At 50.4% G+C, this 24,744-nt stretch overlaps 1 protein-coding gene across 1 annotated transcript in view; it reads left to right on the forward strand.

Annotated features, from left to right (window-relative positions):
• The first annotated feature begins 2,018 nt into the window (after positions 1-2,018).
• Stk32c (serine/threonine kinase 32C) overlaps positions 2,019-24,744 on the forward strand; it is an 85,383-nt gene continuing 62,657 nt past the window's right edge. The window contains exon 1 of the mRNA XM_041667301.1: positions 2,019-2,449. Within this exon, the coding sequence (XP_041523235.1) occupies positions 2,185-2,449 (265 nt within the window). The 5' untranslated portion in view covers positions 2,019-2,184. The remainder of the gene's footprint in view (positions 2,450-24,744) is intronic.

Below are 24,744 nucleotides of genomic sequence, written 5' to 3' on the forward strand. Positions count from 1 at the left end.
TTGGTGCCTTAAGAATTAATCATCATACTTGGACCGTCGAGACATCAACACCACCGCTCCTAATTCACTCTCTACTTATTGAGACAAGGTCTTTCACTAAACCCACTCAATTCAGCTAGACGGGTTGGCAAGCGAGTCCCAGAGATCCTCCTGTCTTTGCCTTCCCATGCTAGAACTACAGGCTCGTGCTGCCCGGCTGGGAACGGAACTCAGGCTTGTGTGGCAGACAAGCAGTTACACCGACTGAGCTGTCTACCCAGCCCCTCTCTCATTAGGATTTTGTCTGTGAAAATCTCTTCTTCCTTCTGTTCCCTCTGCCTCTTGGTGGCGGGAGGACATATGTGCGGATGTCTTTTCTTTCCTGTCATTTTTGGAGGTCTGGGAGGGAAAGGCTGCCACGATTTGGGACAAGGCCCATGGGGAATTCTATTGTACAGGCAGGGTTGGTTGGTCTCTACTCTCTCCCACACAATGAAGGCTGAGGACCTCCTCTGAGCAGGCCATGCAGCAGGTGTCTGTAGGCCTAGGTGGCAGTAACGGCGCTAAGTGCATAAAACTGAGAACTGTAAACATCTGCCAGGACTTCTCCCACGTCTCTGCCCTGGAGAGTTTGCCTCGCAACTCCAGGGAGACCTGTGGTAGATGGTCAGGCTGACCTTCAGCTATGCTACACAGCAAATCCTGCTCCCCTCCCCCAATCCTCTAAACAGTTGATGCTTATCTTGTGCTTGTCCTGTATCATTCATTGTCTTGGCCAAGGGGGAAAAAGTCTTCTTTTTAGCAGGGGGTAGGAAGGTGGAGGGGAGTTGTAAACCAGTGGGGTTCTAGCTCCTATAAGTGTTGGCCCAGAAAAGACTGGGGACACCTGTACTTAGGTTTTTACAGCCAAGTGGGCTATGAGGCCTTGCACTGAATTTCCAAGAGAAGAACCCATGGTGGCTGAAGGAAGGGTGCTGTAGAAATTGTGGTGAGGGAGGCACTTGCTGCCTTGTGGTCACCTATAATCCACATGGGGCAGAAGGAAAGCCACTCCAGGACTTCCAGGTGGTGGAAAGAAAGGTTGTCTTTGTGATTAGGCTTTAGGACAAGACTGAAGTAGGCAGAGGCTTTCCCAAGTTAGACCACCGAGTAACCAAAAAAAGGGTTCCCAGTGACCAGGACTTAGACGCTGGAAGCCAAGCACCACGACCTTGTGAAGGAGCAATGACAGGCTAACTCTGCTCCAGGCTTCCCAAGGTCCATCTAAGACCTAGTGGAATCTTGGCGTGAACGCAGGACGCTGGACCACTTGTGCTCCTCGCCACGACTTTGGCGCAAACCTGCATTAGGGGACTCTATTGGGTGTCCAATGAGCCATACTAGGAGAGGTCAGAGAAGCTAGACTAGGATACAGCAAAACCAGGTTTCAGGACACACACGTCTGTGTGTCTGCGCGCTCTTGTAAGCAGGGTTCTGGTGTTCGCGTTGGGCGGAGCCTGCCTGTTAGACCCCGCCCTGCTCTCCCCCACCCCCAAGTGTCGAGCCCGCGCCTCCTGTGGCCTCAGAGCGGGATAGCACCACACTGCCACCGCAGGGCAGCACAGCCACTTCCTGCGACCCCAATTACAAGCACAGCACAAGCCGTGGCCTTATGTTTGAGGTTTCTAAGGATCGAGTGGCAGAAATCTACAAGCGACTTTTACTACGAAGTCAGTGGAGGTTGTTAGGCCCAGGGGGTTCCCGATTGCTCGCCAGTCACAGCATTCCTACAGGGCCCCCAAAGGTCTCTGCCACCCAGTAAAGCACAGAGTCCCTGTCCCTGGCCTTTCGGGCGCTTCAGGGTAGAAGGAAGGAGATTGGCATCTGTCTTTTAGCCCTGCGGCCTTTTCGGTGCAAGGGTTTTCGAGCCCATGCGAACCAGACCCTTCTCTGTGGGTAACCCATGCTGAGTGCGTTTTTCAGAATCTAATACCAGCCCCGCCCTGGCCCCGCCTGGCCCCGCCCAGGTTCCGGACTCCACCCCGAGTCCATCTCTCCGGCCCCGCCCCGCCGCTCGCAACCGCGGGCGGGTCGGCTGCCCCGGCGAGCCAGAGCTGATACTAGGTGCATTGCCGGTGCTGCCGGCCTTTAGCGTTGCTGCTCTTGCCGGGCCGGGCGGCAGGCCATGTTCCGGGCTGTGGCCGCTGCGCATACCCAGGCCTGGCGATGAGGAGCGGCGCCGAGCGCAGGGGCAGCAGCGCCGCGGCGCCCCCGAGCTCGCCTCCTCCTGGTCGCGCTCGGCCCGCGGGCTCCGAGGCGCCCCCCGCCCTGCAGCCGCCCGCAGCCAGCCAGCCTCGGGGCCGGGACGCTGGTGATGCCCGCGCGCAGCCGCGCCCCCTGTTTCAGTGGAGCAAGTGGAAGAAGAGGATGTCTATGTCGTCCATATCGGCAGCCAGCACGCGGAGGCCGGTGTTTGACGACAAGGAGGACGGTGAGTGAATCCGCCCACTGGGGACTCCCGGGGACAACCGGGTACCCGGGCCCATGGAGACCTTGCGCACTGTCGCAGGGCGGACGCAGAGGTGTCATTTCTCTCTGTTGGGACACAGTCGCCACCTGGGTGGGACTGCTTCTTGGGGCGTTTGAGTTTCTAGAGAAACTATTAGCCCACCACCGAAGTCCCCATGCGCGTCCTGTTTCCAGTGACAGTGCAGCGGGCAGGGCAGGGTCTGGGCCGTCCTGCGAAGTGAGAGTAGGTGATGTGGAGGCTCCAGGCTCAGGCGTTATGGGTGGTGTGCAGGCAGCGTGGTTACTTTTAATTTTAGGAGGTGCTCGCTTGGTGTGCAGTTTATGAAGTGAGGTGGCTGCCCTACAGGTGGCACGGGGGCCTGGGCCCTTCAGTTTGCGGTGCACCCGGCAAGCCCAGAACATACATTAGATTGTGCTGCACACTCAATCCTCGCCTTTGTGCAAAGACCCGCCCTCGGGGAACTCTGGTTCGGTGATACTGTGAAATCCACCTGCAAAGGATAGCTGTTGACCTGGAGGACCTGTGTCTCTTGAGTAGCAGGGCAAGGTGGCCAGCCACTGGTTGGAAGTCCTGGACGAGAGGTGCCGGACAGCTGGCTGTGCAAGCACAACAGCTGGGACCATGCTGGGTGCAGGGACCTTTCCCTCAGCTCCTGCTCGATGTGGCTTTGGGGGAGCCGTGATGGATTCACATGAAGCATAAAGCTTTTTCCCCTACAGATGCCATAAGGATAATTTTAAATGGTACAATAATGACACATTTGATGTTTTTTTGACATTTTCTTAAAATAGTTGAAATATGCATTTTCATTTGTAGGCAGCCTACAGAGATATGATGGATTTTTTTTTTTATAATTTTAGAACACAGCTCAGCACAGGAGCCCAAGCTACTTATTTCCAATAAATAATTAAAGCATTTAGGAAATTACAATAATCAGAACCCAAACCTGTGTTGGAGAGCATGTGGGGCTACATGCCGGTATTCCTTTCGGAAATGGGAGGCATGGGGTCAGGCCAGTGAGTTCCAGGCCTCTGCTGAATATGGTCAGCGGGGGAGGGGTGTTCAAGTCTGCCTGCATCAGGCACAATGTGTTCTGAGGTAGCAGGTCACTATGCTCTGAACTTGGGGACGCACAACTCACATGCTATGTCTTCATTCTCAACATCAGTATTCAGAGTTAAAAACAAACAAGCAAGCAAGCAAAAACGCCCAGCTGGAAGAAGCAGACCAGTAAATGGACTTGCATCTGGTTTCTGGCTACAGAATGAGTGGTCTGGAAAACACATTCGATTTCAGTACTTGCTGGTGCCAGCCAAGGGCTGGCTACCCTTCCATGTCTGTGCGTCATGTCTCCAAGGCAGCGGGGTTGGAAACAGAAATTGATGTAGTCCAGAGGCTGCGGTTGGCGGTCCAAGTCTACCCTTTCTTCTTCACCGCGCTCCGTCTCAGAACTCAAGGTCTTACCAGAGGGGCACGGGAACAAGGTCAATTGTGGTGCTCACTGTAACTTGGGAACCTAACCTTTTACTTGCTTATGGTAGGATGGCAGAGGCTGTTCTAGGCTTCCGAGGGATGATGCACTGATGTGCTCACCAGGCCTTATTTTGTATGATGTGTCACGGGTGGCACTCATCCCCGGATGTGTGGCCCTGGACTGATTTACCCCTAGATCTTAGCTGGGTTTTGGTGGGTTTGAGAGGCCAAGTCTGGTACTGGGCCTGGTGGCTGAGAATGCTCTCTGGGTGGGTGACGACCACTTGTCTGTGTCGTGAGCAGGACAAAAAGAGAATCATGATATGGTGCTCCTTCCATCCAAACTGCCTGCGAAGGTGTTAGGTAGGATTCATTAACATAAGGGTACAGCTGACACGAAGAGCAGCCTTCAGAGAGGAGTGGGGCCTGGACTCCTGTACATAAGTCACCCCCTTTTCCTGTTGTAGTGGGGCCTGAGAGGCGGGCCGTGCTGTGCTGGTGACTTGCATGTACTGGAACTGTACAGTTGCCATGGCAATGTGAGACCTTCTGATGAATTTTTTTTTTTAGATTAAAACACCTAATTAATATATCAAATTTGCTCAGCAAAGGGAAAAAAAAGAAGGAAAATAGGAGGGCAATTTAACAAAGTAGCAGGTAAATTGCAACTGAAAGAGTATAGTTGTGCCAAATAGGATCTCAAATGGTCTCTATGTCTATGAATCCTCCCCGAACCCCAGTGTGCTGTTCCTCCCTAGCAGGTATTTGGGGCAAGTGCAGAAGAATTTCCTGCTCTTCTTCCTCAACAAAGGGCCCTGTTTCCTTCCCCACGGCCTTCGCTCTCTTGACTTGTACTGGAAATTCATCTGGAGAGGACGTTCCTGTCACTGCCTCTGTGCTCCTGTGATGCTGAGGGGTCCCAGCTCCTTCCCACTCGTGTGACCTGCTGGGACAGTGGTCCATCCTAGCAGGCAGAGGCTTGCCATCTTAGACCCAGGGTGGTGTCCCCTTAACAGTAGGGAGTCCCTCATAGCTGAGAAGGCTTGCTCTCATCCAGAGCCCTGGAAATGGGTGAGGGTACCTCTCTAGGGCAGTAAGGCAGGGAGCATAGCGTAGCACAGGGACCCCAGCACTGAGAACACTGCTTTAAAAACAAATGTTGAAAAACCCATTTTCTAATTATAGGTGCCTCACAAAGTATACATTAGACAAAGAAATTGTGCTTGATGCCAAAGTGCATGTTCAGCACAGTGAGGTCCCCAAGTGAACGCCTGGGCACCTTCTCTTGGGCTTTCTTCCAGGGATCTAGGAATGCAATCACACCTACAGCTGTGTTGAGACACCTTTTCCCCCCTTTTGTACAGAAATGGGATCACGTTATCACGTTCTAGGCACCATTTTATTGTAACCTGCTTTCTTATTTATCAGCATGTCACCCACATCTAAGAGGTCCAAAGCATCAATTGGCTGCTGGATTCACATCAGCAGCTCAGCAGCTCTCCACCTGCGTTGTGTATCACATTCAGGGGACATTCTTTTTTTTTTTTTTTAATAAATCTGGTTTTAAAACTTATTCATTTTATGTACTTTTAGTGTCTTGCCTATATGTACGTCTGTGTGAGGGTGTCGATCCCCTGTCACTGGAGTTATAGACAGTTGTGAACTGTCATGTGGGTGCTGAGAATTGAACCCAGGTCCTCTTGAAGAGCAGCCTCTTAACTGCTGAGCCATCTCTCTAGCCCTGAGTGGACACTCTTGAAAGACGCCAAATTCTCTCCTGTAGAAGCTGAGATTCAGCTTGTGGAGGTGAACTGGCTCACAGTGAGATTCAGGAATCTCCTTTCTTCTATCTCTCTCTCTGTCGTCTCTGTCTCTCTTTATCAAGACAGGATTTATCTGTGTAGCCTTGACTGTCCTAGAACTCACTGTGTATTCCAGGCTGGCCTCAAACTCAGAAATCTACCCGTCTCTTCCTCCCGAGTGCTGGGATTAAGAGTGTGTGCTACCATGGCCTGGCTAGGCGTCTCACGTTCCTGTGACTCTGAGGAGCAGTCAGTGTGTGTTCCTCTCTGAAGATGTGACTACACTGTTTGCTTGGTTTCTTACTGGAAGACATTTTTGACATATCATAAACTACATGGCCACGAATGTCTTTGCATACTCATCTCTGTGTTTGGTACCATCATCCCTGGAAGAATTTCTAGGAATGCCATAGCTATGTTACAACAGGTAACTGGGCTGGCTCGGTCGGATGGGGGTGGAGGCCCTGTGTGAGAGACAACAAACATCTGTCTTACACATACTGTGGCACACATGTGGAAGTCAGAGGACAACTTGAGAGAGTTGGTTCTCTCCTGACATGTGGGTTCTAGGGTTCACACTCAGGTTGTCAGGCTTGGTAGACAATCCCTTTACCTTCTGAGTCATCTCACTGGCTCAGTTTTATTTTCTGTATTGAGAATTCTGGCCCACCGAGAATAGCGCCTTGTTCTCCAAGTTCCGCATTTTCTTAGGTTGAACACATTGAAGGGGCTGGAGGCTCAGAGTCTTTCAGTCTTCCTGTGGGTTGGTTCCATTCCCTTGTTGGTCTGTGGCAGGGCTTTGGACTGGTTCTGCTTCACATGGTAAATGCTGACCGAAGGGATTACTGGTTCAAACATTCACCTGCCACGCATTGCTGGTAATCCCGGCTCTTAGAACTCTGAAGCAGGAAGATCATGAGTTTGAGACCAGGCTGGAGTATATAAAGAGGCTGTCTAACTATCAGGGAACAGACCAACCAGCCAAAGTCGATTCATCTTGACCGTGGATACTTTCTGAGACCCTCACTAGTCTTTGTAGTGTTCTGGTGACTTTCGCTGGGTGTCCTGAGAGGTATGTCATGCCACCTGCAGCCCATGGCTCGAGTTATGCAGTGACAATAGCCTCTCTTTTGTTGTTCTGATGCAGAGCTCAGGAAGCAGAGACTGAGGGGCTGAGCTCCAGGCTGTTGGCCCCTACTCAAGCTTTTCTGTGTTTCAAAGTGTCTGTTTGGCTCTGTTTACTAAGAGATTTTGTCAAGGCAGCTGTGGCCTTGAGGTGTGTGTGTGTGTGTATGTGTGTGTGTGTGCTAGTGGACAACCTTAGGTGGTGTTCTTTGGGCATTATCCACCTTTTGTTTTCTTTGTTTTTGAGACAGGGTCTCTCACTGGCCTGCAGCCTGTCAAGTAGTAGGTAAGGTTGGTTGGCCAGTGAGCTCCAAGGATCCTCCTGTCTCTGCCTTCCCAGTGTTGGCATTACAAGGGTGACATCACACCTGACTTTTGAAATGTTTGTTCTGGGGCTCGAATTCAGGCCATCATGCTTGCATGACAAGTACTTTACTCACTGAGCCGTCTCCCCGGTCTTCTGCCTCTAGCTTTGTGGTAAGAAAGGGGAGGAGGACTCTTGTGTACCTCAGGCCTGGTTTGTTAATGGTTCTCTCTCCCCAGCCTCTTTGGTGTCTAGAAGCCTCTAGCTGAAGACAATGAGGATCTTCCCTGGTTGTAGTCATGTCTGAATGGCCCCCGGGTGTGGGTAGGACCTGGGTTCAGGTTGAGAAGGAGGGCATGTGGTCCTGGCCAGTAGTTCCTCTCTTGGTTGCTCCTTCCTGCTTCTCTGGATGTTTGCTCTTGAGTTCCTGGGTTCCAGGCACAGTACATAGGCCCAGAAGGGTCCTTGGATGGCTGTGGAGCCCAGTGGTCCCTTTTCTTCTGGCCAATGAGGCCCCTCTAGTATGGACTTGGGACCCACTGTCAGGCATTTTTATGTAACAAATGTCATCTCTGTGTGTCTATCCATCTGCTTGTGCAGTTTACAATGCTAAAAATAAGCCAGTTTTTTGTGTTTAAAAATTTAGCCACCCAGTTTTCAGTTGAGAAGCAATGCAGGCAGCATTGGAAGTCATTTCTGTTTAGGGCTTCTCTCTGCTGATGAGATGGAAGTGCTGAGGGGGGCCTGAGGGAGGCCAAGCTGTGGGAGAGCGTTGCTTCGAAATAATTGGATAGGATAGCTCGCATAGATTCTCAAAGCATCTTTGGTGCCTACACACCCCTGGGGGGAGGGATTCAAAGACACAGATTCTGGTTCGTGGGGGGTCTAGACACATGACAGGTTTATCTCCAGCCCAGATCCCAGGAAATGTCACTCGCCCATGGACACAGTTTACATAACAAGAACTCTGAGTATACAGTGAGTCTACAGCAGCTGTGTTGTTGAGGGAGAACAGGGGACTGGTAAGGCCTGCATACCCTGGGCACTAATGAGCTACAAGTGGCTTTGCTGGCTGCTGATGCCACAGATGACTCCCAGCTGGCGCTTCTCACTGTGTTGTCACCTGTTCCCACTGTCACTAGAATCTTGTCAGTGTATTTACTTACATCTCTCCCCTTACAGGTTCTCAGACCACTCCTTTCCCATATGCAACCAAAACATGGTTGGCACACTATGTTCCTATGGTCCATTTGCTCAGCATCCCAACAACTGGTCTCTAGGTCGGGCCTTAGCATTTGCTCAGGATTCCACTCTAGACACGGCTGCTGAGGGGTAGCTCGCCTATTGGTCATGGTGTCTTTGCTTTGCAGATGTACCTACAGGAAGGATGTGTGTTCCCACCAACCTCCGAACCAGTGGCTGCTGAGAGGGCTGTCCACACCGTCACTGGTCCTGATGCTGAGTGCTAGGGCTTGTGGTCCTGGCCATGTTTCCTTTCTCGGGAGGATGCTCAGAGTTGCAGTTGTGGTTCACTTTAGCCAAAAGGCTGGGGCCTCCACCCGTGCCATTCTTCCTTCCTGACTAGACTTTTCCTTTGCACCTGAAATCGTGATGAGCTGTGTTTCTGTGCCCCTCCCTCTCTTCTGTGCCACCAACTCTGGTGCCACTGAGCTTTGACTGCTCCGCTGGCATGTGGCAGGGGCCTGGACTTCTCAGCTGTCCCTCTTGTGTTAGGCAAGGTGCAGCCTCCCCAGGATGAACAGGAGTCGAACCAGGACTTCCCTCCCACCTGAATCAGGCAGGGACTCTGTCGTGGTTCCTCTTTTCATTGCTGTGATAGGACACTGACAAACGCCACTTAAGAAAGCATTTATTCTGGCTCACAGCTGGAGGGTGCAGCCCATCATGGCAGGGAAGGCATCATGGCAGGGGCGTGAAGCACCGGGCATGTGCCACCTGCAGTCAGGAAACAGGAAGAGGTGAACGTTGGTGCTCAGCTTCCTCCCTTTTATGATGTGTAAGGACCTCAGCTTGAGGAATGGTGCCACCTATACTCAGGGTGGGTTTTCCCACCTCAGTTAACCAAATCCAGAAACTTCTTCACAGACTTGCCCAGAAGTTTGTCTCTCTTGTGATTCTAGATCCTATCAAATTGTTGATACTAAATCACCACTGTCTCATATGCTGAAGAATTATAATGATCAAAATTTAGCACAATATGGGGAAACTGTAATTGATACAGTTTTGCGATTTAAAAGCTAAAATAGATAATGGCAAGTGGCCAGGGCCCCTAGGGGAAAGCTGCCTGCTCCATCACAAGCTCACTTCCCATTGAATTGAAATCTGATGTTTGAAAGAACCAGAGTAGTTACAGAGGTCATCATGGCTGGGAGTCCAGCATGGGCCAGACACTTACCAACATGCCTGGGTCCAGCTATGAGGCAGGAGTTCCTCCTGTCCCTGTTCCCCCAAACGTGACCTGGGAGCCCACAGCAATCTTCAGCATGTTTCCTCCTATACTCTGGCCCGCGTGGATTGTGTGAAACCCCAGCTCACTGTTATTTCAGTTCTGAAGCCAAGGAGATGCTGTAGGTGGGAGGCAGTGTCGCCCCCAATTTATTAAAAATAGGAACAGGCTCATTCCATTTTTTCACAGTGATTTAAGAAGTTGACTTTGGAAAGGTTTCTGGGCTTTCAGAATTACCATATGACTCTTTATGCTTCAGATGCAGAAGGCTTAACTTGTGACCACAGCAAGAAGTAAACAACACGCGTGTGGAGTTTCTCTGGGTTCATCATGGGTGTCATGGGCACTTGCCAGCATTTGCGTATGTGGCATTTTGTTGTTGTTGTTGACATGAGGTCCCGAAGGTAGGAAAGGCTCATGGCAGACTTGAGTTCCATCTTCTTGGTACCTCTGCCTTTCCCAAAGATACCAGGGTCACTTGCTATATCTAGCCTTGGAGCTACTGCTTCTGGTAAGACCATTTAAGGCCCCTGCGAGGACCGGCAGGCATTGTGTCTCTCAAGGCAGACTCACTTGGTGCTCTGGGGATGATCACTCTGGTTATCTTCTTCTGATAAGGTGCTCCAAGACCTAGTGACTTAACAAGCGTTTTCATTGTTTCTTGTGGCCAGGGAATGGGAATTCGTAGCATTCATGGGATCAGGCCTCAAGGTGACATCTCACTTGAGAGTCAGACCCCAAGAGTTTCTGCTGCTGCCAGTGTGGTAGGATATCCTGCTACGTCATGAGCTGCCTCAAGACCTAATATCCTAACACTACACGATGAAGTAGTTTCCTCGAGAGGCCTCCACAGCAGAGCTGCTCAGGCCTCTCACGAAATTTTGATATGTCCACCAGAATGCTCTTCTCTGAGGGTGGAGGGCCTGTGGGATCTGTGGGATCTGCTTCCTGCCTCAAGTCCCTACCAAATGAACTTCCAGCCTCTGAAATCACACCACCTCAGCCTCATCCTTCTAGAAGCAAGGAACTAAGTATATATGAGGCAGGAGGGTGGGAGATTGGGCTTGGCCTTCTGAAGGGAACACCCAAGAACCTGATGTCACATTTGAACTCAGTTGTCCTCATGGTCTCAGGCTGCTCACTTCCCATAGTCTCTGTGGTAGGATATCAGGGCAGAAGTGGAAGATGGCAGGCTTCTTGAGGGGCAGGCTTGATGGTAGAATCCATTTTCCTGCATCTGTTGGTTGGAGGTCAGTTCCAGGTTCCACTTGGACCCAGGAAAGGAACTTCACAGGGCCAAGATCTGGCTTTTGCTTGTTGGCTGAGGTTGCTGTGTGTCAAGGCTGGCTGTTGGCAAGAGCTGAACAGGAGCAGGAGGTAGCTGGGACAGGCTGGAAGTGCATGGTCAGCATGTCTACCCACAGTGACCTTCATTTAGAGAGCCTTCCAATTCTATACTTTCCTGGCAGTGCAGACCTGGGCCATACACAGTGTCGTCTGTTTGGCCAAGGCTACTCAGCATACTCACCACCCCCTGCCAACTAGCTTGCACATAGCACCTGAAGCACCGAGGCCTTTGGGGTAGGGGTGTGTGTGTGTGAGCTGTGGACTTGTGTGCGTGCATGCGTGTGTGTGTAGGGGGGAGTTGTGGACTTGTGTGCATGCATGTGTTGTGTGTGTGTGTATGAGCTGTGGACTTTTGTGCATGCGTGTGTGTGTGTGTGTGTGTGTGTATGGGGGTGGGTGTCACTGCTCACCTGTCCCTGTCTCCATCTGGTTATAGGGACTTTCCTGGAAACCTCTTAAAGACTCTGGTTTCAGTTCCTGAGTGGCCTCTGTAGGACCTGCCCATGTCCGTGGGTCCTGTTTGCTTTAGTTCCTTTGTTTTGTCTTTTCCTCCCGTTTTTGTGTTTGTATATGTGTATGTAGTGTGTGCATGAGTTTGTGTGGGCACATGTGCACATAGGCACCTGTGAAGGTCAGAGGTTAGTGCTGAGTGGGTTCTGAGGCTCCCCACTTTAGTTTTTGATATAGCATCTCTCCCTTAGCTCAGAGCTCATAGATTGCCTAGACCGGCTGGGGATAGGTTGACTAGCAAGCTTTGGGGATACACTTGTCTCTGCCTGCTAAGTGCTAGGTAGCAGATGTGCACCATCATGCCTTATGTTTTGTGTGTGTCTGGAGATCCGAATTCAGATCCTCATGTTTATCTCGCAGGCATGTCTGACTATGCCACCACCCGAATCTCCTCGTTTTCTTTTGAATATTAAGGTTACTCTGTATCTCTAGAGTCATCTTTTTGTCCCATAGGCAAAAAAAGGGGTTTATAAACCTTGGTGACAGAGAGGAAATAGGGGGAAAATGAAATAAAAGGAAGGAAGACGCAAGAAGGCTTTAAAAGAGGTGGCGGGATTCCAGGTCCTGTGTCCCCTGCTCCCCTCAGGCCCTTCTGTCAGTGCTGTGGTGTCCCCGACAATGAGGGCCTGAGAAACAGGAACGGGTGGGCAGTGCACAAACGCTCGGACTGTTGCTGAGAGGGTGACCCTAGGTGCCCTGAGATGAGGGGGTACCTCGGAAGGGACAGCACACATATCTGAATGGGTCTCCAGTGAGTGAGTTCTGACAAACCTAACCCAGAACACTGGAAGAAGAGAATTGTCACCCTGAATCTGGGCTTGGTATCAGCACTGACAGGCAGGGTGGGGATGGGGACAATCTAGGAAGAGCTATTCTAGATTGGGGGTTGCCCAGGCCCTCACCTCATTCTCCTTGATCATACCCCTTCTTCCCATCTCCAAAGACCCTCCTCCTGCCCTTCTTTGCCTTACTTGACCTCCTTGCTGACCCTCACATTCCTTCCCGGGGGTCATTGAAGCTGACCTGTGGGATCTGGTGCCATACAGTGATCAGGTACCTAGGGTCACCTGGGACATTGCCTTCTGGCTGCTGACCTAGCATGGTTATTAATAGTGCCCCCCTTCCCTTGTGACAGTGTCCTGATTTGGGTGATAAATTATATAGATCCTCTACTTAACTGCCAAATACTCGCCAGACGACCTTCCCCCCTTTATAGCTTTTTCTTATGTAATGAAAGTGATAAGAACCTTAAGAACCCCGTGGTCTTATGTAATCCCGGCACTCATGTAGCAGCCATTTTTTGTTTGTCATCTCTCTGTCCCGCCCACACGTGAACCTATACAACACATACATTGCTTCTTAACAACTTTTTTTTCTAATACATTTCTTTTAGCGTGTTTAGATTTGCGGGAAAGCTGTGAAGCTGGTAGAGGTCCTGCATGCCCAATGTCTATTTTCTTTCACATGAAGCGCTTACATTAGTGGGTATATCTGCAGTCCGGTTTGACGGTATCCACCTGTAATCTCAACATTGGGAAGGCTGAGACAGGAGGATTGTGAGGTTAAGGCCAGCCTTGGCTACACAGTGGAACCCTTCTCAAAACAAAAAGCCAGCAACACAGTAGGGACACACTGTGACGAACAGTGTCTGTACTGTACTCAGTTGCTTCAGTCCTCTCTTAATGTCCCCTCTGTCCCTAGATCCCCACCTGGGATCCCACATGAGGTTAGTGCTGTGTCTCCTTAGGCCCGCATGGTTGCAGCTGAATCTCATGCCCTGTGTTCTTGATGGCCATTCATGTGTTTTATGTTTGTTTGTTTGATTTTGGTTTTTCAAGACAGGGTTTCTCTGTGTAATAGCCCTGGCTGTCTTGGGACTTGCTTTGTAGACCAGACTGGCCTCGAACTCACAGAGATCCACCTGCCTCTGCCTCCCAAATGTTGGGATTAAAGGTGTGTGCCACCACCACCCAGTCACTCACGTGTTTGTAGCACACCTCCAGTCAGCAGTTCTTCCATTTTTTCCCTTCAGCATTAGTCAGGGGCTGTGGTATTTGGGGAGGAAGCCCTCAGAGGCAAACGCCATTTGTCATGACTTATTGGGAGCTCACACAGTCTACACCATTCCTCGGGACACAGATTAGATCACACGGCTAAGGGGCCCTGTGAGTCACCTTTCTGGGACTGTAATGAAATACCTGACCCAGGCTTCTGTTCCGGAGAGAGAGCTTTATTAGCTCACACTGTTGGAGGTTCAAAACTCAGAACTGAGCGGGAGGAAGAACCACTGTCTTGGCTTTGGAGAGGACAGCAATGGAGCAGTTTGCAGTAAGGGCGGTGTGTGTGTGTGTGTGTGTGTGTGTGTGTGTGTAGAGAGGGGGCAGGGGAAGAGGGGGGGAGAGTGTAGAGAGGGGGTAGGAGGGGGGAGAGTGTAGAGAGGGGGCAGGAGGGGGGAGAGTGTAGAGAGGGGGCAGGAGGGGGGAGAGTGTAGAGAGGGGGCAGGAGGAGAGAGAGAAGGGGGGGGAAGAAAGGGACGGAGGGAGGGAGGGAGGAAGAGAGCACCTTACCATGCACAAGCTGGTAAGCCATGAGTGTTTTGTACAAAGATGCTCACTGTCACCGTCTTGAGGGGACCCCTGTTTCTGCATAGAGGATTTGTCTCTTCAATTATTTTGCCGTTCTTTCACTTGCATTACTGTGTACTTACAGACATTTGTTTCATGGTGTGGGTATTGATCCAGATGTACCTAGTATGCTGTCTGTGTTGCTCCCCTGACTCTGTTGGCATGCCTCATCAGCACCATGGCTGCTTCTTGTTGAAAATGTTCTTACATCCTGGCACACATTATTCCTGGCTTAGCCTGCACGCTTCCTGACCCAGCCCTAGGGTCAGCCAACTCTCCAAGAAACCCTGGCTTCTGTTTTTAGAAAGACGGTGTAGAAGCTGAGATTTATATACCAGGTATGTGCCATGCTTCTGGGGACAGTTGTCTTTAAAGTACAAGCCTGTCTGTGTCACCTGCTTTAGATCTCGCTTTTCCCATTGTGCCGTTCATTCAGCTCATCGTGTTTCTCTGCACTCGCTGCACATTATTTGTGGGAGTGTGGGCTGATGCCCCACTTTGGAAAACCGTCTGTCTATTGAAGCTGCATTTCGGCATGCCCTATGGGATGGGCAGCAGCCACCACCAATGGTAGCTGGCTTGACACTCCCAGTGGGGCTCTGCTAGTCTCTGTAGAACACAAAAGCTTCACAGGACACCCTGTGATACTGTGCTACCTAGGACCGGGACAAAACGAGACCTCCACTTCTGAACACAGCCTGACACATGGTGTGTGTCAGCTTAAATGATGAGCTTCCATCTGGGCTGACCTGAGCGAGAGCTGCCGCTTGTCTCTCAGACTGGCTAACATGGGGACAGCTCTGCCAGCCATAGCTTCAGGTAGCCTCATTGCTCCCATGTAAGAGTTATGGAGAGGCCAATCGTAAGGTTACCTCATATGCTAAGTACGTCGAGGCCTTGGTACCTCAAACCCTCCCGGAGTTCACCTACCAAAAGCCCCAAACCTGTCCCTTGTCTTTTCTAGTCCCATTTTCCTGAGGCACCTCACATTTTCCATGGTGTGCATTCTCTCATGTTCCAATGAGCCTTACATCCACCATGTTTAACCACAGGATGCTTCTGGCTGGCTGCAGTGTTGAGTCTGGAGCCCAGCAAGTATATTTTCCAGCAGAGACCCAACATGATGTGCGTGTCTTTGTCCTCAGAGGCACCGATGGTCTGTGAGTGGTACTCTGAGTGGGAACCAGATGACATAGATGCCACATTCTTGTGTGTTCACGCCATAGAACCCTTTCCTAATGGGACAGGAGACCCGTGACACGTGACAGTATGGCATATCTTGTAACTACACTGCCCAGAAAAGGAGTTGGTCACAAGGCTCCTGCTGCCCAGCTTCACCCTGAAGACTGCTCAGGGGGAGGGGTTTCAAACCACCACTCACAATGGTCTTTCAATCACTTCCTTGCCTCTGATTTGATATCATTCTCTGTGTGTCCTGTAAGATGTCCCAAGTTCAGCATGGTTAAGAGCAAGTCCCGTAGTCGGACTTGTCAACTCATGCCTGTAATCCCAGTCCTCAGGAAGGCAGGGCAAGATGACGGCTGCGAGATCAAAGCTTGTTTGGGTTAGAAGTGAGACTCTGCCTCAAGAAACAAACAAACAAAATCAAATTCTGTAGATCCCATCCCTACACATCAGCACTTCCCAAACCCTTCCACATGTGCTCCCTGTGCCTCTGTGACCCCTCCTGTCACATCATCTCCCCCTCCTGTGGAGCTACAGCCCCTCTCAGCTGCAGACCCAGAATCTAGACCTCCAGGCAGTGTCCCTGGGTCTAGGACCAGAGCTTTCTCAGTGCCCTTCCTGTCCTGACAGCTCTACCTTGCAAGTCAGAGATATCCCTGGACTTTTAGTCATCACCACCCCCGGGGGAGGTACTGTCAGTGGCTCTGGAGAGAACCCTGGGTGCAAGGATTAGGGGGGAAGGTGGTGTTGGTGGATGGAGAGCTGTCCAATGTACCAGCTTGGGGGAGCATCCTCTGGGCAGAGGTGGGGGTTGGGGGGATGCCTGGAGCTACAAAACGAAAGTGTTAGCTGGGGGCCAGGCTGAATTAATTGTTGACTTGCCATGACACGAGGTCCGGAGGGTGTGTGAGGGTGAGCCATGTCTTTTTGTGTCCCTAGAGTAGAGCATACCACTCGTCACCCAGGTGGCATTCCAATGTGTGATTGCTGAGTGCGTAAGCAGTGTCTTGTTTTTCTCATGGTAAGGAGGATTTGCTTGATGCTATGTCCCCATTTCTTGGCACCCCCACCTTCTCAGCAGTATGAGACGGGACTTTTGTCCGCTGCCCCCTCACTGTCTTGTGAAGGTCCTGTCCATGTGACTAAGGCTAATGTTTGGTGCACTGACCTTTACCACAGCAGGGTCGTTTGCTCCTGATACCCCTTCTCTTTCCCCCAACGGCTGGGGATGGACGCTCTAGGATCCCTCTCAGCCTTCTTGGCTGACCACCCCCACCCCTGGTTCCATGGCCCCATCAGGCTGGGCCACCCTGCTCTTCTCCTCACTCCACTCATGTGCTAGTGATCTCATGGCTTCAAATGTCGTCTATATGCCAGCAACTTCAAATTTACATCCCCAGCTGGGGCCTGTCTCCCACGTCCCACACGCTCTGCCTGGCTTCTGACCTCGTATGATTCTCTGCGTGTCTTTGAAAATACCTCACATTCAGCATGACCAAAGCCAAGTCCTTCCCTGGCACCTCCCTGGGTTACCACCACCCAAAGCAATGGCTCCTATTGTTCTTCCCATGCTGGGCCAGGCCTCTGACCTATCTTCAGGGCTCTCCTTTTCCATGTGTCCCTGAACCATCCTTTAGGATTTTCTCTTGGCTCCACAATCAGAAGATACGGCACAACATGGCCCTCTGCCTTGTTTCCTCATGTGTTCCCAGCGCTGTCCTTACCCAGGCTCTGGCTGTGCCCCCATGGGTGTCCCCAGTGTTCCCAGGGCACTGACCCCCATCTTCCTGCTCTGTCTGCTTGGTGGCTATCTGGCTTATCTAATAGCCAGGATGACCGGATGCACTTCAGTGACAAGTCCCCAGAACTTTCTTCTGTCTTTCATTCCAAGTCCATCTCCAGCCAGGGGCACAGCTTGCTTTGTCTCTGTCACATTGTCCCAAGCAGAGGGCCAGAGGGGCAGTAGGGCTCTTATTGGTAAAGAATTTCCCCGACTTGACAGTAACTTAGAGTTTAGCAGTCAGGAAAACCACAGTGGCAGTCTCAGAGCTCAGCAGGGACCCTCGCCAAACCCAGGCCAGACATTGGAGAATGGCTCCACCTGCCCTCCTCTTAGCTTAGCCACACCAGCTCGTGCTTTTTTGTGCTGTTGACCACAGTGCCTCTCATCTGTTCTCAAGAAGGTTGCTCCTGAGGCACAGACCTCTGGGGTTTCTTACTCCTGTATCCTGAGTAACTTAGTTCCTGGAGCAACGACTGCTCCTGACAATGCTGGGGATGTCTGCAGGGCAATGGACATAGCTTGGGAGACTCTGGTGCTGTTTCTTGTAGTGGGAGGTTGTCACCTCCATGTCTCTCTTTCTGCATCTCCCATGGGAGGCCCCAAGGAATAGCGCTCAGCCAGACCTCAGTAAATGTTCCCAGGGTCCTCGTCCCTTCCCAGAGGGCCTGGCAGTTCTGTGACTTGAGCTGTGATTCCTATGACAGATAGAGAGGACCTGGGGTCAAGGGGTCAAGTGGGTCTGGGCCTTCCCAGCTCTCAGGCTCCCAGGGCCTACAGATCAGCTTTTGGCTGCTGTGCATGCTCCCTGCCCATCATTTTATGGGTGTGTCTTCTGTCCTGTGCTTTGTCCTGCAGGCTCTCTCATTGCGTGGAGAAACTGACAAATCTCGGTGCTAGGGCAGTTTAGGAGACTGGCCTGCTGCGGGGCTGCCTGAACATTTTGGGAGCTGTCTGAGCTGGTCAGCACCCTTTGACAGGCCGAGTATGACTGTTGGGTTTTAGTCACTGCAGTTACACTTTCCTGGAAATTCTTTCCTTGAGGAAGCTCTGTGTGGAGCTTGTTATGAAGCAAAGAGCTGAAAATCTGGTTTAGGGAAAGGGCATGAACCTCATGTCCTGTACTGTGGCGGCACTGATACACGCTCAAGGGTTGGTCCTGTGTCCTGAACTAAAGGAGGAGTGTCTCTAAATGGCTGGGTATGAGGCTCCCCTGCTGAGTGGGTTCCTGAGCCCTCTCAACCCAGGTTGGGCCCAACTCTAAAATGTAGGTATTGGGGTTTGGTAGCGCCATGAGGGAGAAGCTCCCTCCAGCACTGTGGGATGTTGGCAGCATCTGGCCTCTGTCCACTGCCACCAGTAGCAGCCTCCTCTGTGTTTGCAACTGGTTGCCATATATCCCTGAGAGCAGCTGTGCAGGCAAGTGAGAAGCTCGAGGCTTGCTGCTTTGGTGGCTGCCGGGGAGGGGTGCAGTCGCAGCCGTGGCTTAATGTGGCAGATGGGTGTTGCTTCCAGAGCCTGACTAGGGCTCACAGTCTCCAGAGACTTCCAGGGCTAAATGCAAACTGGAGAGAGACGGTCCTGAAGAGGCTGTGAGAAGCATCTGGCCTCGTGTGTACCACAGAGTTTATACAGTAGCTGTATGGGACAGCCCCCTCCTTGCTGGCCTGTTTGCCAACTACGAGGCTTGCTTTGTTGGGGGAAGGGTTCCAGAGAACAGGGCTATTACTGAGAGTCTGTGGTCACCCTGGGTATGAGTGAGTGTGTAAAGGTACATGCTTGTTATGCACGCATGAGAATGAATCCACAAGAGAATTCTTGTGGGGATGTTTGTGTGCATGCCTGGTGGCGTGAGTGTTCGTAGTTTGTGCATGTGTGCATGGAAACTGAGGTCAGTGGTGTCTGCAAGGAGCCTTGGCTGGCAGGTTGTCCCAGGGGCTGCAGGCCAGGATTAGCCTGGGGCTCCCGAACTCAGATTCTGCTACCTTGACCCTCACATGTGTGGATACCTGATGCAGGGGCCTGTGCTGGATCCTGCTATCCAGAGCAGTATTTACACGGTGCATCTTTAAGAAGCGGCTGGAGCATCAAGGCGCTATGTCTGCTGGGACCTGAGACCAGAGCCAGAAGGTACTCTGTCCCAGAGCAGCTGGGTCTAAAGTGTGGCCCCTCCCCCAAGCTTGGGAGGGGAAGAGAGGCTGGTGAGAAGCTTGTGTGAGCCTCTGCTCAGGAGCTCTGCCTCCCATTTTCCTTGCAGGCGTTTGTGAGGCATGTGGGATATGTATGCCCCTTAACACACATACACATATACCTCTTTAGGCTGCCGGAGGCAAGAAGTTAGGCTGGTAATACGTGGGCACATGCTCCGAGTCCACCAGCTCTACGAGCTGAGCTCCATGGTAACAGTCATGGTCAGAGCTGGAAGGGAGATGGTCCTAGGTACCCAGAGAGAGCCCCAGGAGTGGCTTCTCTACACACCTGTTCTTAGTAATGATGATTCTTGGTTCTGGCCCAATGGCTTTGCCAGAAGCCCGGGTTGGCAGTGCTGGATTACTTGGCCAGGTGAGAGGGCATTTTACTCTGTATGGGTGACGAGGGCCTTGGCGCATGGTGGAGCTCAGTCTTAGATGTCTGTAGAGGAGGACAATGGTCTATGGTGGAACAGTAACCCCAGGCTGGTGAGGGGAGTCCTGGGAGGTCCAAGGCCCACTTCTGTCAGCAGTGGGGTAATGACCCGTGGCACTGCCCGTCCTCACCTGGGGGTCTGTTCCTCGGAGGCAGGACTGAATCTTAGCTTCACTCGGCGCAGCTTAGCTATGGGCTGACAAGAGTGGTGTCTCATCCTGAGGATCCCTGGTCCTTGGGAGGCAGAGGCCGCCCCTTCACAAGAATGGTCCACACCTTAAGGCCCCATATGTGCAGTCTGGGAGTGGATACATCATGGACTGATAGAGACCAGAGGGTTCAGCGGTTACTCGGAGCCAGGTGGGCCCTTCTAGGCTTTGGTCTTGTCTGTGCTGGTATCCAGTGGGCTCTCCTATGTTGTAATCTCAAGAAAAACCTCCCTAAAATGAACAAAGATTCCTCTGAATTACCCTTGTCATCCCCTAGAGAGCAGAGCCTACTCCTCACAGACTGAGCTAATTGGAAAGTTCAGGAGTTTCTGTTAATTACACCTGCTGTCTAGCGGGCTTGGCTCTCGCTAGTGCAGTGGCTCTCGGCTGTCTTCCTGCTCTCCGGCGAGCTACAAATGAGTCAGCAGGAGGGAACTGAAAAGCAGCCAGGTGAGGTGGATGAGGTGGAAGTTCCCTTTCTGGTCCAGTGATGCCTTGCCCATGCTGACTCCCTTGTGTGTCCTGAGTGGGTGTCATTTGGTGCTCGGTGTCCCTGGGTGAATGTCTGAATGGATATCTCTAGATTGATGACCCTCGGTGTGATATCCTTCATAATCCCTTGTGTGTGGTGCCCCTGGGTACCTCTGGGAAATGGGTATTTCTGGGTAAAGAGCGCAAGCCTTAGGCCCTCAGGGCAGCAAGTGCCTAATGTTTCGGGAAGCAGACAAGAGGGTTCCTCAGACATCACCCCAAGGACTTCTGGAAGCTTTTGGCTTCTGAAGGGCTTCTGATGGCCTCATTGTGAGTGCCAGTTCAGATGCTCCAGCCATGAGATCTGGCTTTCTGCTTTGAGATGATGTCTCTTAGGAGCTACATGAACCCCTACATGCCCTTCGTGAACACTCTTTCAGGAACCACATGAGGCAAGATCTCATTTCTCTACCTAGTTGAGAAAGCCGTGAAGTCAGGGGCCAGGTTAAGTTTACTCAAGACTTCACTCAGCTGTGCACAGTAGGCGTCTGTGCACACGAGTCAACAGTCAACAGCCCAGTCAAGCTGGGTTGCAAAGAAAAAAGACAACTGACACCCAGGCACCCTATGAGAGTTTGGCCACGTGAATATCGTATGATATTCTTTAGGGTATTCTTTAGGGTATGCCATGGAACACGTAGTGTGTCCTGCTGTTACTAGAGGACCATACTGTGATCCTGATAATGCTTCTTCTTCTGTGGCACTGACAGAATTCTCAGAGGTAAAGACCTAGAAACTCTGGTTTGGGGGGCATCTGCATTTCCTGATGACTATTCCTTCATGTGCTTATTGGTTTTTGTGATGGACTAAATGTTTGAGCCCCGCCTCCCTCATTCATATGTTGAAATTCTAGATCCTGCGATAATAGGTATGGCATTTGGGAGGTCATATGGGTGGTTCCCTCATGATGGAATTAGGGTTCTTTTCTAGTATATGAGGGCACAGAAGAGGATGGATATGACCCAAAAAGTGGGACTTCACCAGTCATGGAACCATCTAGATTGGACATTGTGTTTCTGGACTCTAGACCATGGGAAAGAAGAAAAAAATAACTCTTTAAGCTACCCAGTCAAAGGTCATCTGTTAACAGCCTGGATTTAGAGTGTCACTTTGTGAAGTGTCTGTTCAAGTCTTCTGCATTCTGTGTGTGGGGAGGAAAAGAGAGAGAGAGAGAGAGAGAGAGAGAGAGAGAGAGAGAACGAATGTTGAGTCATAGGAGTTTCTTAAACTCATGTGCTATTTCCTGTCTCCCAGGCTGTTGCTCACTTTTCCATTCTTGTAGTATTAGCTTTTGATGAACAATCTTTTTCAGTTAGTGGTGTCTTCATTTTTGTCTAAGAAATCTTTATTTGTCCTTTAATCAACTGTGGCACTTAGGTTCAAACTCCATTCCAAACACATGATGCAGAGCTGTACTCTCATCCCCTGAGGTCTAAGATGCATTTAGATATTATTTCTGTTCACAGAGTACTAGTCGGGATGGATGTGCATAGAGGTTCATGTTTTCTGTGTGAATGTCCAATCTTTTTTGCTCTTCTCACAGAAAGGTATTGCCGTCTCTTCTCTGGATTTTTTTCTCACCTTTGGCAAAACTCAGCAAATAAGTGATTTTCTCTGTCCCCTCTTCTTGTCTTTCCTTGTGCTGGAAATACACTTGGCCATTTAACCTTACTGTAAGTCTTGAATGGTAGTAGCAGTATGTATCCTTCAGGTTTGTTCATTTTCCAAACTTATTTTTAAGATATTTTATTTTATGGATATCAATGTTTTGCCTGCATATATGTCTGTGCACCACATGTGTGCTGGGTGCCTGTGGAGGTCAGAAGAGAGCATCAAAGCCTTTGGAACTAGAGTTGTATACATTTGTGAGCTGCATGTGAGTGCTGGCACAGCTTCCCTGGACTGGCTCCCAGGGCCTATCCTATCCCGGTGAGGCCAGCTCTGGAATAGAGGGCATGTACTACCTGGGGGTGACCAGATGTGGAAGAGGGGGCCACAACTTCCTCAACCTGGCTATGCTGGATCTGTCTGGTCCTGGGGAGGCCAGCAGTGGAGGAGGGGGAACCAAAACTGGTCCTTTGCAAGAGCAACAAATGTTCTTAACCACTGAACCATCTCTCCAGACCTCAAACTTATTTTGACCATTTTAGGTCCTTAGAATTTCCATATAAATTTTGAATTCAGTTTGTTTTGAATCCACATAAAACCTGCTGATATTTTGATTGGGACTGTATTAAATATACAAACCAATTTTAGGGAGACCAGAAGTCTTCCAGTCCATCAGCATAATATATCTCCCATCCATCCATCCATCCATCCATCCATCCATTTTTGAGACAGGGCTAGAGTGAAACTCTCTCCATTTATTTAAATTTTCTTGAATTTCTTTGACCAGTGGGTTGTATCTTCTGGTAATCAGGTCATACACAATTCTCATTAAATTTGTCCCTAAGTGATTATGGTTATTTGATGTTATAAGTGACATTTTCATATGATTTTTTTGTTACTAATGTATATGAATATAGCTGATTTCTAAAATCAGTTTTGTTGAAGTACAGTTTGTAAAAAGAAAATCTAAAATTGATCCATTCTAAGTATGGTTTGTTTTTTATTTTACTTTTTGAGGAAAGGGTTTTTTTTTTTTTTAATGTATCCTTGGCTGGCTTAGAACTTGCTATTAGATCCAGCTGGCCCTGAGCTTATAGAACCCTGCTTGCTTCTGCCTCCTGAGTGCTGGCAGTAAGGGGGTGAGTGGACGCACCCAGCTTTCAGTGGGTTTTCTCAGAATCACACCACCACGTGATGATGGGTGCTCTCAGCGCGTGAAGACTCCTGTCACCTGGGAGGTTTCCATTGGCCCAACATATGTGTAGCTCATTACTGCACATAGGAGCCATAATTAACACGGAAGTCCACTAATTACCACACCTGTGGTAAATAGGATTCCACAGATAGTGGATCCGGCCACTGAGAAGCTGTGTTCAAGAAACGATCAGGACAATATTCTTTGTTTGTTTGTTTGTTTGTTTTCAAGACAGGGTTTCAACAGCTCTGGCTGTCCTGGAACTCACTCTGTTGACCAGACTAGCCTTGAACTCATAGAGATTTGCCTATCTTTGCCTCTCAGAGTGCTGGGGTTAAAGGTCTGCACCAGCACCACCCAGCCAACATTGCTTTTTTTTAATGTTGGTTTTAGAAATAGATACTTTCAACTGTGATGAAGGTGTGTGTGCATGTTTATTTTGTTCTTTTCAATCCTTATATAGTTTATTCTTTTTGTACTCTGCCAAGAAACCTTTGCACAACTCTAGATTACAAAGACTTCTGTTTCTTGTTAGTGTTTTATAGCCGTCAATTTTTGTCTGCATTTCGTATAAGGTAAGGTTGAGTTTTTCCTCCTCCTGTCTTCTTTTTCTCTCCCTTTGTGGTCTAGCGTACATTTGGCCCAGCACCATTTGTTGAAATGAGATGACGAGGCGTGTTCTTGGAGCCTGGGGGCGCAGTGCAGGATGCTATGTTGATCGTTGTCCTTTGTGGGGAGGACCTGGGAACTTGGTAGGGCTGGCCTTCTGTTATCAGCTGAGACAAACAGATGAGAACGGGCTCCCGAAGGCTGACTGATGCTGTGCCCTCCCGGGCCATCCCTCAGCATCACTGTCATGGCCCCAGCCCTACGGTAAATGGGATTCCACAGGTGAGTGGATCAGCACGCTGGGAAGCTGTGTTGTCGCATGATGGTAATGCACGCCTTTAATCCCAGCACTCAAGAGGCAGAGGCAGGCAGATCTCTGAGTTTGAGTCCAGGACAACCAGGGCTCCACAGAGAAAGCCGGTCTTAAAAAACCAAACCAAACCAAAAAAAAAAAAAAAAAAAAAAAGGAAAAAATAAAAATGAATCAAACAAACAAACAAAAAGCTATCAGAATGCCTATTCAGCGGACAGTGTGCCTAACTGTTTCTGGTCCCCAGGGAAGGCCAGAACGGGCACTCTGCTCCATGAGGACACGTGGCTCAGGAGGGGCTGCGTGGTGTGTTACTTCTCTCTGGAGATCAGCAGTGGGTGGCTCTGTGAGGCCGTGAGGGTGCTGCTAGCTTGTCGGCACCTCTCAAGTTCTGCCTGAGTATTTTAAGCACAGCCCAGCTCTTGCTCAATGCAGTGACTGCCTGGAGTGTTATACAATTTAGCACCTCTCCCCCACCCAGCACGTGTGGTACCCCCAGACCTGTAGGATACAGATGGCGACTCTACTCTTGGGCCGCCTTAGCTGGAGACA

This window comes from Microtus oregoni, unplaced genomic scaffold, assembly GCF_018167655.1.
Source record: "Microtus oregoni isolate MIOR12 unplaced genomic scaffold, Mior012 000016F_ref0000370, whole genome shotgun sequence".
In the NCBI taxonomy this organism is placed as follows: Eukaryota; Metazoa; Chordata; class Mammalia; order Rodentia; family Cricetidae; genus Microtus; species Microtus oregoni.